The 14,409-nt window shown below is 28.3% G+C and overlaps 1 protein-coding gene across 1 annotated transcript; it reads left to right on the top strand.

The window, feature by feature from the left end:
• The first annotated feature begins 2,173 nt into the window (after positions 1 to 2,173).
• Positions 2,174 to 10,227, top strand: LOC145618382 (uncharacterized). Its single transcript, XM_081673155.1, has 4 exons — positions 2,174 to 2,516; positions 5,046 to 5,304; positions 7,292 to 7,486; positions 9,712 to 10,227. The coding sequence occupies exons 1-4, from the start codon at positions 2,422 to 2,424 to the stop codon at positions 10,105 to 10,107; spliced, it is 945 nt and encodes a 314-aa protein (XP_081529281.1). The 5' UTR covers positions 2,174 to 2,421; the 3' UTR covers positions 10,108 to 10,227.
• The last annotated feature ends 4,182 nt before the right edge of the window (positions 10,228 to 14,409 follow it).

Here is a 14,409-nt window from a genome sequence, read left to right as displayed (position 1 = left end):
CAAGTAAAAGCTAATACGGTAGAATTGTACCATCATCCTCGAACCCACCTTGACGCTTGACCGCATTGAGTTATCAATCTCATGGATTGTGAATGGGGTATATCCGTCATGCTCAAATCGTTGTTTATTCCTTGAGATTTACCCCTATTGGTGGTTGTCTTTGTCACTTATGTTAATGATCCAACGGTTCACACATTCCTTAACAACCTTGTTGGTGGCTCCCTAATTATCCCTTGAACTATTCAATGTAATGTCAATTCTACAGTATATCTTTCTACGATTCTCAAGCACAATCACACATGCTAAGGTAGGCCAACTTATACGATGCCTATAGTAATTAAGCTAGTTCTTCAATAGTCCTAAACCATTAAAATATAGCCCACATGTCTTAACGCTTTAAATGATACACTCTGACCCAGATAGTCTAATGGAAGACCCACAACTCCGATCCAAATCTATTGATAATTAAAGATATTATTAGTCAAAATTCTACGTCTGCATAATTATTTATGATTCATATAAATTTAATAGAAAATGGAAAAAGCCTTTTATATGCTTTAAATATGAGTTCCAAATAAACATCACAATGAGTGTTTAACAAATTCACCAAATATCCTACTTCCTCCAATTTTTTTAGTTGACACCATTTGACTTTTACACTATTCACACAACATGCTTTGACTCGTTTTTGTGGTTTATAGATACGATAAAACATGTTCATGTGGGATCTTATTTGAATCGTTTCAATGTATATTTTATTAATATCCACTTTTTATAGTTTTATAATATTGATAATTAGAGATATTAATCGTTAAAAACATGCGTTGGCAAGCGTGATCATAAAAGGGTGTCAACTAAAAACAACAGAGAAAGTATTTGTTTTCAAATTTGAAGAAATATCGCCCTAAGTTTTTATTATATAATTCCTCAAATACCCTCAATGACTCATGGTTGCCGTTAGCTCAATTAGTCATTAATCCCTAACTAACCCATTAATCCTTAATTAAACAATGAAAAGTAATTCTCTTTACATGTTATAGTTTCTGAGACGCGAAAAGCCAAAAACTGCTAGGTTAAGTTTTAGGGGTTATTTGGGTTCTTAAGAGACAAATTTAAGATCAAAATTGGTAAAAAAAAATTAAAAGATTATATTTGCCTCGTTCTTCATGCAAGGAAATGCGTTGTTTTTACTTACTCATCACTTATCGAGAAATTAAAAATAGCACAAATAAAAGTTTTAGTAGTCATTTTGGTTCCTTAGAGCCAAATATGAGATCGAAATTGACTAAAAATTACCAAACATGCCTCGTTTTGTGTGCAAGAACCCTGAAATCCTCAATTGAGTAATTTTTCCAACACACAAACCAAAACTTTTTTGGTCTTTTTTTTTTACCGATTTTGACCTCAAATTTGAATCTTAAGAGCCAAAATGATTGCTAAAACCTTAACACAATAAGCGGCTTAGACAGTAGAGCACGTGAAATGATGCATTTTCTTGCACGCAAAATCAGCCATTTCTAGTCTTTTTTGTCAACTTTAACCTTAAATTTGACCCTAAAGAGCCAAAATGACCCCTAAAACCTGAACGGAAGAATTCTTGTCGCTCGAAAAATAGTGCATGCAAACCGACGCATTTTCCTCTTTAATTATGGATTGATGGGTTAGCTAGGGATTAATGACTAACGCAGCTAACGTCCGAGGGTATTTGGATGATCATGTTAAAACAATAAGAGCTAATATTTGATGAATTTGTCAAAAACTCAAGGGTATTTGGTTAATAAAATTATTAAAATTAGACATTCATGACTTTTGCACATATAGCTAATACCTACTACCTCCGTTTTGACTTTAGCACTATTCATCCACTATTGCACATATAGTTGACACGTTTTGACTTTAGCACTATTCATCCACCTTCCTTTGACCGTATTTTGTGCTTTATACGTAATGAAAAATATAGTCATGTGGGATCTTGTTAGATTCGTCACGTTATATACTTTCAAAATATCAACTTTTCATAATTTTTGCTTATCAATAATTAAAGATATTAATGATTGAATAAGTGCATTGGAAAATGTGACTAAAAAAACGTGTCAACTAAAAAGAAACGGAGGAAGTATTAAACATGAATTTATTTTAAGATTAAATAAATTGATTTAAACACTAGCTATTAATAAAGTTAAATATTTTAGAAGAATAATGAAAAATAAAAAATATAATAAATTGACACCTTAAATAATGGAATTAACGCTTATATTTTAAAGAGGAACATAAGATCCTACAACCTCGCACATACACTCTTCTTATTATTTATCTTGTCAATTTGTCTTTTTTTTCCTTATTTTTACCTTTTATCTCCCTTTTAGTTTCCTCAATTTCTAATAAACATAATTTTAAATTATTAAGAAGAAAAAAATATTAATGCGGGGAGGGAAAGAACGATCAAAAGAGCGTCGTGAAAAGAGGCTCCAAGAAATTTCGTTGCTTCGTACAATTCCCTATTCAGATCATCGACGGTATTTATCAATGTTTGACACCCTTTTTTTTAATATATAAATTTAACGAACATGAATATATGAAATAAATTTATATAATTTTTTCATATTACATATAATTACGAACTATTGTGGATTAGGAGTAAGATCTTCCCCTTCCTCTTCCATGGGATATAGATGGTTTGTTATTGTGATAAATGTTAATTTTGGTGGAGGTGAAGATGTTATTGTTGCGTATGTGCTTAAATAGGTATACAACCACCTAACTCTAACAAATAAATAAAAATAATTTTTTATTAAAAAAAGGGAAGGTATATATGAAATTAGGCTGCATTTATCTTTTTCCTGACAAATGATCATGTATGTCTCTCTTTTCTTAAGATGATGACCAAATTCCATTTATCAAATTTAATAAAAAAAAAAGAAGAAAATTTAGTACCTTGATATTATTGGTATAAGTATTGTATTAAAATCTAAAGGAAATATTTTTATTGTCATAAAATATACATATTCATCATTATGTTATAATTTTTTATTATTTTAGGGGATCAACTATTTTGTGGCTTTCACATTTTTCTTAACGGGGCCCAAATCTTCTATCCTACTATTGTGTCCCATTCAATTTAATTGGTCCACATCATTTTCAATATCAATATTCTTTATTTAATTTTCAATATCAAATTAGATTAAATAAATTTTTACATAATTTATATTCTAGTCCTTATCTAATTTTTTTCTCCTTTATACAATTACGTTTAATGTTTTTTTTTTCTTAATACTACCTCCATAACTGTACTCATCTTCTTCAAAGTTATTTTTAGAGTTATTGACCACATCATCATTATCATTTAATTGCTCATGCTCCTCAAAAGAGTTTGCGACTAGTTTGTAATGATCCATTTTCTTTATCAAAATAATAATTCTGTACCACCAAATAAATCACATATAAAAATCAATAAAAATACATTTATCCAAAACCTAAGCAACTATGTAGGATCATTTTGACAATGTTATAGCTTATAATAAAAGTAATTATCAATATATACTCTAATACCTTCCCTAATGACCGGAAACAAAACATATGCATAAAATATTTTTTTTTTAAAGATAGCACAATTAGTATAGTATTTCATAGATAGGTGATTCAATAAGAATTGGTCTTAGATTACAAAATGTATTATTCTACTACGCGATGATGTAAGAAACTTTGTCAATCACCTAATGAAAATTTTAAATAAATTGTGTATTTTTATTTTTTTTATATATATATAGATTTTTAGTAATTCTGATTTTATAGATCAATTGTAATTTTTTTTTATCATAGGGGATTAACTTTTTGTGGTAAATTAGCCATAGATTTTAAAATTGTATTGTTTTAAGTAATATCATAACCAAAAAAAATTTGTATTATTTTAAGAAATATCACATATGCCCTCTTTAATTGATTTATTTCTCTTTTTTTTCATAAATCGAATAGACCCACTCATTTTATAGCATTTCCCTCACATTACTTTAGACCTATTATTATTCACTATCTATAATTTTAAAAAAAAAAAAAAAAAAAAACCTTCTATCCATTTCTAAGATAAATAAATAAATAGATAGATAAAAACCCAACTACCCACTAATTTAAAGGAAAAAAAACCTAATATCAATTATCACACAATTAAACAAGAAGTCAATTAAATTTGATTAAAAATATATGTATCAAAGTGTGTCAACTTAACAGTTAGAGATTGAAAGAGTATATATGTTACCACATAAATGCAAACAAAATATTGAAAATACTTACACTCATAGCTTGAGTTTTCAAATCAAAGAAAAAAATTCATCATTCATCTTATTCAATATTTATAATTTTGTAACTCAATCAAGGTTAACTTAATAGCAGTATATATTGAATTTAATTAAATGCATCATTGTATATTTTGATAGATTGAAATTAAATAATATATATCGAACATAGAAAATTTTTTAGTGAGAAAATAAGGAAATCAAATAAGGAGAGATATTGAAATTTTTTTTATAAAAGGGTATTGGAAGTTTATTTTTATTAATGAAAAAAATATAAGAAATTGTGAATTTTGGGAAAAAAATTTTATGTCAACCAATTGAATTTTTTTTCTTGTTATTTAGCACCTTTTTCATCATTTGTTTATTGAGTTATTTACTTTCCATATATAAAGGGAGGGAGGCAAACTCAATTTGTATGTAAAGAGGAGACATGTGCTATCTATTTTGGTTGTTATGTTTTATCAAGCGTATAATAGTCACCAGACATAGGTTTTTTTTTTTTGACAGGAACTAGGGAAATTATTTGGTAAATAATAACCCATGCTAAGCACTTAATAAATGAATATTTATGTAATATTATTTGATTATTAACTCTCATGTTTCTTAGTAATTTTTTAGAATAATTAATAATGAATTTATTGATTGTGAAAATTGTGTAGATTTGACCCACTCATTAATCTAATTTAGTTTTTACGATAAAATTAAATATTATTTTAGAGAATCTAATATTAATTTTGTCTTTAAACATTATCATAGATGGTGGACCGCTGAAACTATTGCAGTAGTAACGGGAGGTAATAGAGGTATTGGTTTTGAGATTACTAGACAACTTGCTGGTCACGGGTTGACAGTCGTACTTACCTCAAGAGATACTGAAGTTGGTATTGAGGTTGTGAAAGTATTGCAAGAAGTTGGATTGTTAGTAGAGTTCCATCAATTAGATATTGTTGATCCTCAATCCATTAAGGATTTTGCTGAATGGATCCAAGAAACACATGGTGGCCTAGATATATTGGTAATTCACTTCTTTATCTAGCTTATTTTTTAATACGACAAATTGAAGATAACTCTCTCTTTCCATTAATACTATTTGGCTATAGAAATTAATTTGCTTTTGATTTCATTTGGTGTGCACAAAACCTTTTTACATTTATTGAATTTTAATAGTTTTTAACAAACAAAATAAATATTCGTATTGTTACAAAAGAAAGGAGCAATTTTTCTTTTGTGATTTTAAATGTAGAAAATGAAGTAAAATTGCCTCATAAAAATATAATATTAAAAATGATACATATATATCTTATCCACAAATGTATAACGAATTTCCAATAATATCATTAAGGAAAAATCTCAACAATAAGATGAATTAATTCGCAAATCATATTTACATAAGATACTTTTCATTTTATCTTGTCTATACAGTTGTAAATCTTGTAATACATATAATTAAAGTCAAAAAATAATCTTCTTATTGTTGATTTTGTTATATTCAATTCTATTACTTTGGCGACATAACGTTGAAAAGTTCATTTAAGGATACTTAGGGTTACCAAAAATTATTCTCTAATTGAATGTTAAGTTGAACAACACAAATACACAATAAAAATACTCTATTTATGCTACTTGTATTCAAATAAAATGTAATTTAAACATATGGTATAAGCCCTCCCAAATTTTATATTGTAATTACAAACTAACTATCAATTTTATTATGTTAATGAACTGGGAAGTTATGTATATAATTTTTAAAATGGAAATTTTGACTTTTACCACCAAAAAATTTGGACAAATTGTTTTTTACCACCTACTCTTTTAAAAGATGTATTTTACCACCAAATAAAGTTCTAAAAATTGTTTTCATTACCTATCGTTAAGAAAACCGTTAAATTTAACGGTGTTAAAAAAAATTCTTCGATTTTCGTACCCAAAATATGTTTATTATAGGTTTAAGGGGGCATTTTGGTCCTATGGGTCCAATTTGAGGTCAAAATTGATAAAAAAAATTACCGGAAATACCTCGTTTTGCGTGTTCACGCAATTCGATGTATTTTTAAACACGCAAAACGAGGTATTTCCGATCATTTTTTTATCAATTTTGACCTCAAATTTGGCCCATAGGGCCAAAATGCCCCCCTAAATCTATGAAGAACATATTTTAGGCACGAAAATCGAAGAATTTAAAAAAATTCCGTTAGATTTAACTGTTTTCTAAACGGTAGGTGGTAAAAACAATTTTTTGAGTTTATTTGGTGGTAAAATACAGCTTTTAAAAGAGTAGGTGGTAAAAAACAATTTGTCCAAATTTTTTGGTGGTAAAGTCAAAATTTCCTTTTAAAATTCCAGTATTTTGTTTATATCATTCTATAAAGATGCTCGCTCATAGGTCCTTTTTATTCCTTTAAACTATGACATTAAAAAAAAAAAAAAAACCTCTCATTCACCCTCCATTATCGCAATACTCCATTAACTGGGTCAACTTTTTATTCCTTATCACTTTTTTCTTTTCTGTGAAAAGTAAAAAAAGAGGAATATTTATATTTGTTTACGGAAGTATAAGCTTTAAAAGAAAAGGGTAGGAAAGAGTGTTTTATTAGTCAATTATCTTTCAACCTTTCACCATCTTAATTTGCATGTGTTTCTATTTTAAGTGTGTTAATTAATAAGTAATAGAGGAAGTGTGCGTATGCACGCATGCATGTGTATGCTAAATGTTTCTTTAGATAAAAGCATAATGAGTTTGTATGATTGTTATGAGTACAATGATGAACTCATTTAGATCTACTATATACTTCCTTCGTTTTATTTTAATCTAATATATACTTCCTTCGTTTTGAGTTTGTATATACTTATTTATGTTTACCTGATCCAACATTTAATTACTTTATTGTCATCGTTTTGTCATTTTGATGATGACAATAAGACATGTAAATAAATTTATATAGGTATAATCGTATCGTTACTTGATAATTGTGTTCTCAAATTAAATTTGATGTATAATACAGGTAAACAATGCAGGCATCAATTTCAATGTTGGATCAGAGAATTCAGTTGAACATGCAGAGCAAGTTATTAGAACAAATTATTATGGAACTAGAAATGTTATTAATGCTATGATACCCTTGATGAGGCCTTCTTCTTCCGGTGCTCGCATTGTGAATATTAGCTCAAGGCTAGGAAGATTGAATGGCAAAAAAAATGTAAGTTAAAACCTAATTCTATTTATTTTTTGATATTCCTTCTTTCTCAAAAGATATATGTCTTGATATATGATTTATTTTAAAATTAATGTCAACTTTCTACTATTTTATAAAGGAAAAATTGCTCCCATTAATCCAAACTTTGCCTCGTCCGCTGAAATTAATCCCAACTTTCGTTTATTATTTATCAATCCCAACTTTAGGGGGTATTAATTTTTGTTGCACCCAAATGACTTGCAACCGGTTGAAGAGGACAATTTTGCTGACTTGTGATTAGTTGCACACGTCTCACAACCTGATTGGTTCAAAAAAAAAAATTAAAGATAAAAAATAAATAAATAAATTTAAAGATTAAAAAAAAAAACCAACCAACACATCCGCACCCACCCACCCACAGCCAGCCAGCCAACACCTTCCCGGAGCTCCGACCACCGCCCAGACCCCCTTCCCCTAAAGCGTCAGTCGCTGCCCAGTCATGCTTCCCCTCTCCTAGTGTTGGTGACGCCCGACCACCCTCCCCTTTCCCTTTAAAATTGGCCGCTGAAAACAACCACCAGAAAAACACTGCAAACCCCTATTTCTCCGTGAATACGACCACCGAAATGGCCGAAAACGGCCAAAATCGGCCGAATTTCAAGCTGGATGGTTGGTTTAACCCAAAATCGGCTGATTTCGGCCGTTCGGAGCTAATTTCATTAGTGGTGGCTGGGCGGTGGCTGATTTCGAGATTTGGGGAAGGGAAGGGGTGGGGGAGGGGTTTTCGGGGGTGGGGGAAGGGAAGGGGTGGGTTTTGAGGGAGGGGGAAGGCTGAGCGGCGGTTTCCGGCAGCAGGGGAGGGGTTTTCGGGAATGGGGATGGTTTTCTGGCAGGTTAGGGGTGGGGATGTGGTGGCAGCAGCTAGGCATGGGGTGGTTTGTCGGTTTTTTTTTTTAAAAAAAAATTTAAACCAATCATACGCTGACACGTGTCTAGGTAACCTGCTACATCAGGTTGGATGACCTGTTAGGTGCAACAAAAATTAATACCCCCTAAAGTTGGGAGTGATAGATAATAAACGAAAGTTGGGATTAATTTCGGCGGACGAGGCAAAGTTCGGATTAATGAGAGCAATTTTTCCTTTTATAAATAGTTAGAGAAATTAATTTCAAAGTTCTACATTGACCAATTTAAGAATAAAACTTAGTGAATAATATAAAACCAGGGTTTTATAAAAAACGAAAAAAAAAAACAAAAACCCAAGGAAAATACATATGTGAGCTAATGGAAATAAAATATATGTTGTTTAGAGGCATATATATTACTCCCGTCCTATATCTTAATAAGTGCATCATTTTGATTAGCACGCATGTTAATGCAAAACTTAATCACTAATATTTTTTTTTTTATTTTTATACTTTAACTTATAAACATATGATGTTTTGAAAATACACGACTAAAGGTTACATAATAATAACATTTAATTTTTGTATATTTGTAAAAACTTAAGTTAACGTTAGTATGTGAATAGTGCAAAAGTCAAAGGGATGCACTTATTTATGTATAAGGGAGTACTAAGAGCTATTGAACTGAGCTGAACTAAAATGAACTGAATATTTTATTAGAGAAGGAAATTAAGAGTTGAACTGAACTAAAATGAACTGAACTGATTAGAGCTGAACTGAACCGAACTGATTGGAGCTGAACTGAACCGAACTAAACTAAACTAAACTGAAATTAAGCTGAAGTGAACATGCCCTAAATAGTGTATATTTGGACTCATATATAGTAAGTGTCAAAAGTCTAAATTTTTCATTGCTAAAATAAGTATGAACTAAGGGTGTGTTCTATTCGCCTGACATTCATTGATCTGAACTTATCTGAACTTACCTAATCTTACCTGAACTTACGTGAACTTATCTGAACTTATTAGACATTATTAAAACTTATTTTAGTTGTAATTTATACTTGGGTAACCCTTATCATAACTTATCAGACCTGATCTGAACTTATATGAACTTAGCTGAACTTATATGAACTTATTACACTTGAAATAAGTGAAAATAAGGTGAACAGAACATACCCTAAATGTATAGGAAATAAAAAACAAGAAGACTATTGACATATAGGATACTAAAGGTATGATCAATAAATTGCTAAGATAAATAAGTTAATTTTTTTTTGTTATCTTATATTTTCTCAAAACTTAGAAAGTATTGTATTCTTAATTGCTCTACATTTTTTTCCAGAGGATTGAGGATGATACATTGAGAGAACAACTATCTAATGAAGAATTATTGTCGGAGGAATTAATTGATGATACTTTGAATAAATTTCTTGAACAAACGAAAGATGGTAGCTGGATCACCGGAGGGTGGCCTCAAACATTCACCGATTACTCAATATCAAAACTCGCTACCAATTGTTATACAAGATATTTGGCAAGAAAGCTATGTGATAGACCTGAAGGTGAAAAAATATGTGTTAACTGCTTTTGTCCTGGTTGGGTTAAAACAGCATTGACAGGGTGGAATGGAAATATATGTGTTGAAGATGCAGCTGATACTGGTGTGTGGCTTGCGTTACTTCCTGGACAACCAACTAGTGGGAAATTTTATGCTGAAAGACGTGAAATCAATTTCTAAAAACATTAGTTAATTAACGTCACCAATCCTATGTTTGTCGTTTGTTAATATTAGATATAATGATAAGCTTATCGGATCACATTACTAAAAAATTTAATGTTTAAGCTTTGTAATTGTATCTAAAAGTACTTGTAGTTTGTTTCAAAAAAAAAGTACTTGTAGCTCATTCAGTTGAAAAATTTGTTAGTTAAATGTATAAAGATAAGTTGAGTAGCTCTTCCAAAAACATTATTTACCACTCATAGTTTTTAGAAGTCTCTTCACTTTTTTATATGTAGAAGATTTAGTGGTTCATTTACACTATATCAAAAAAATACTCCCATTGTTTTCTTTTAATTTACCTGCTTTTCTTTCTTCTTTTTTTTGGATTTTTTTTTAAGATGACTTACAACTTACTATATTTGAAAACGGGACCCACCACTTCTTTGTAGAATTAAAAGTAATTAAATACAAGAAAAAAAAAAGAGAGAGAGATACAAGGACTAGAATTTTAATTATGTAAATTCTATTTAATTTTATGTGCCACTAATATATTAACATAAAATTTGAATCAAGAAAATAGATGGTTAAAATGATGTGGACCAATAAAATTGAATGGTACATTGAATGGGACACAAAAATGGGGGGATTCGGACCTAGAACACTTTTTATTTATTTATATATTTATTTATTTGTTTTTTTCCTGGAAAATTGACAATTTCGTGCAACATGGTTGAAATGGAATTGCCATTTCATACAATTTGAAGAAAATAGTTTGCACAATTTTCATAAAATTAATCAAACAAAATAGTGTTCATTGATTCACACAAATTGTATGAAATAATGCACACTATATCATCCCAATTATATGAAACCATATGATTAAATAAATCGATTTCTAATTTTTGTGCAATTTTTTCCCTATGTATTATATTCTGTAAATTTAATTTTATTGATGTTTGATTAAATTTTATTAATCGATTAATCTAATATATAATTGTAGAGTCATTTTTGCAACACTTAACCACTTCACTCCAAAACCTCAATCCTACAATTTGGTGCAATCTTCTTTTTATTTATTTATTTTATTTTATTTTATTTTTATTTTTTTTATTTTTGTGGAAAATAACTACCCTATCTTTTCTTTGTTTTTTTTTTCTTTTTTTTTCTTTTTTTTTTGGTTGTCAATAACTTCCACTTCTCTAAATTTTAGATAAAAAAAATAAAATAAATATATCACTTTCACTTTTATTATTTTACAATACAATACATATCTCCATATATAATTGCACATTTTTTTAACAACATTCAACTACAAGCATATTTATTATGTTTTTTCATCTTATAAAAAAGTTAATATATAAACTACCCACTTTGCTTTTTAATTTTTGAGAGAACTATCCACTTTACTATATTTATTATGTTTTTACATCTTATAAAAAAGTTAATATATAAACTACCCACTTTACTTTTTAATTTTTGGGAGAATTACCCACTTTACTTAGTATTACAAATATACACACTAATATTTTTATAACACAATATTGGAAGGATTTTATATTATAATTGCATGTTTCATTTTTTAATTTTGTATTATCCCAACTCTTGAAAATTTAATCTTAAAATTATAGGCTTTTTTTATTTATTTTTGAAAATAATATAGCCCTCCATAAGTTCATTAACTTTTAGCTGGCCACTTTATGAAATTACTCGGTTAGTGTTATAATGGTTAACCCATTACAGATATAGAGCTTACTTAGTTAATAATATAGGAGTTATGCTGTCAGTGTTTTAGGGGTTACTTTGTTATTTCAGGGTTACTCAAAAATATAATAAGGGTTTACCATTTCAATATAACACAGGTTACTCCATTTTTCTACCAGTAACCCTACGGTGTTGCAGTGCACACAAAACACACTAGCATAAGTTCCACAATTTTCCTTTATAAAAAAAACTACATTGTATATATTTTAATACCTTACTATGTGATATTTATCCCGTGCAAAATGCACGGTACACTCTAGTTAGGCCCCGTTCTTTAGAGCTGCTCTGCTCTGCTCTACTGAGCCCTGCTCTGCTCTACTCAAATCAAATATGCTCTGCTCTATTTTCAAATAATAATTAATAATAACAATATTAATAATTAATATTCAATAATAATAATTAATATTCTATTGATGATAATAATTTATTATTCTGAATAATTACAATAATTATTAATATTAAAAATAATTTTAATAATTATTAATATTAATAATAATTAATATTTATTAATCATAATAATAATAATTAATGGTAATAATTATCAATAATAATATTTAATAATTCAAACTATTAAGAATTAATATTTAATAATATTATTAGTTAATAATTTCTAATAATTATAACTTTTCTTTCAAAATAAATAAATAATAATGATAACAATTAACAACAATTTCTTTTATAAATATTTGATATTAGAATCACAATGTGTAGAAACATATTATGTGGGTATTGATGGTTAGTTTATTGAGTTGAATTATTTTTCAAATCTTTCCATACAAAAGAGATTGTTTTCAAGTAATACTTTATATATCATTAATATTTTTAGTGTTAAAAATATATAATTAAGACAAATTTATAAGTAAAATCATTATTACTCATTAAATCATTTTATTTTAAAATTTTTGTGAAATAAATATAAGTAAACCATTGTCTTTTTTCTTTCTACTATTAACATATGTTAAATACGGTACACATATATTTATATTTTCACTCACCTAAATCAATGGTAGATGCACTTAATAATAATAATAATAATAATAATAATAATAATAATAATAATAATAATAATAATAATAATGATAATAATAATAATAATTATTATAATAATAATAGTAATAATAATAGTAATAATAATAATAATGATAATAATGACTTGACATATATTTGTCTGTGTTGACTTGACAGGGTCTTCTCCTTTGACACAGTATGAGCTTTCTAACTTTGTTCCTGGATGGGTAGTGACTGATGCGGCCAATCAAAAGCGGGTCAAGTACGAATCCAATTGTCAAGCAATTGGATATGGCTTCCTTCCTTTCTCTTTCTCTTCTCTTGGGGAGTTAGAAAAGGAGGCTGTTGCATTGCTTAAGCGAATCCAGAAGTTCTCGAAGACTCAAGATATTGGGGCGCATGCTGCAGCTCATATCTTTACTAGGATCGGCTTTTCTATAGCTAGAGGAGTGGGGGCCCAGATTGTATCTCGGCTTCCCACTAATTTTCTATAGGTTGAATAACTTTGTATGGTTTTGAGATATAATAATAATAATAATAATAATAATAATAATAATAACATTAATAATAGTATTAATAATAATGTTGAAATCTGCTCTGCTCTGCTCGGCTCGGCTCTGCTCTGCTATCCTGAAATCTACTCTGCTCTACTCTGCTGAAATTTAATCTGCTCTTCATTGCTGACCCCTGCTCTGCTATGCTCTGCCCAGAAGCTCAAAAGAACAGGGCCTTAATAACAATGAAAGAGAGAAACATGAAAAGGGAAAGAGAAACGAAAGAAATAAGGGGTAAATTTGGATTTTCAAGAGGGTATATTAATTGAAGAGAGGTACGTTTAGTAATCATATTTAAAGCCCCGTTCTTTAGAGCTGCTCTGCTCTGCTCTGCTTTGCTCTGCTCAAAAGAAATCTGCTCTGCTCTGCGTTGCTCTGCTCTGCTCTACTCAAAAGAAATCTGCTTTGCTCTGCTCGGCTCTATTTTCAAATAATAATAAATAATAACAACAATAATAACTAATATTCAAAAATAATAATTAATATTGTATTGATGATAATAATTTATTATTTTGAATAATTATAATAATTATTAACATTAAAAATAATTATAATAATTAATAATATTAATATTTATTAATCATAATAATAATTAATAATAATTATCTATAATAATATTTAATAATTCAACCTATTAAGAATTAATATTTAATATTATTATTAATTAATAATTTTTAATAATTATAACACTTCTTTCAAAAAAATAAATAGTAATAATAATAACAATTTTTTTTATAAACATTTGATATTAGAATCACAATATGCAGAAACATTTTATGTGGGTATTGATTGTTAGTTCATAGAGTTAAATTTAATTTTCAAATCTTTCCATACAATTTAAGAATTAAAAAAAATGAGGTTGTTTTCAAGTAGTACTTTGTATATTATTATTATTTTAGGGTTAAAAATATATGATTAAGACAAATTTATAAGTAAAATCATTATTACTCATTAAATCATTATATTTAAATTTTTGTGAAATAAATATAAGTAAACC

The sequence above is a fragment of the Chenopodium album genome, chromosome 26 (genome assembly GCF_948465745.1).
Source record: "Chenopodium album chromosome 26, dcCheAlbu1.1, whole genome shotgun sequence".
Lineage (NCBI taxonomy): Eukaryota > Viridiplantae > Streptophyta > Magnoliopsida > Caryophyllales > Amaranthaceae > Chenopodium > Chenopodium album.
Note: the sequence above shows the minus strand (reverse complement) of the source record. Positions and strands in the feature narration are given on the sequence as shown.

Excerpts from the sequence above, each read along its gene's own strand:
- LOC145618382 (XM_081673155.1), top strand. The coding sequence starts at position 2,422 with ATGCGGGGAGGGAAAGAACGATCAAAAGAGCGTCGTGAAAAGAGGCTC. Across the intron at positions 5,305-7,291 it reads ATGGTGGCCTAGATATATTG|GTAAACAATGCAGGCATCAA; the intron begins GTAATTCACTTC and ends TGTATAATACAG. Across the intron at positions 7,487-9,711 it reads GATTGAATGGCAAAAAAAAT|AGGATTGAGGATGATACATT; the intron begins GTAAGTTAAAAC and ends ATTTTTTTCCAG.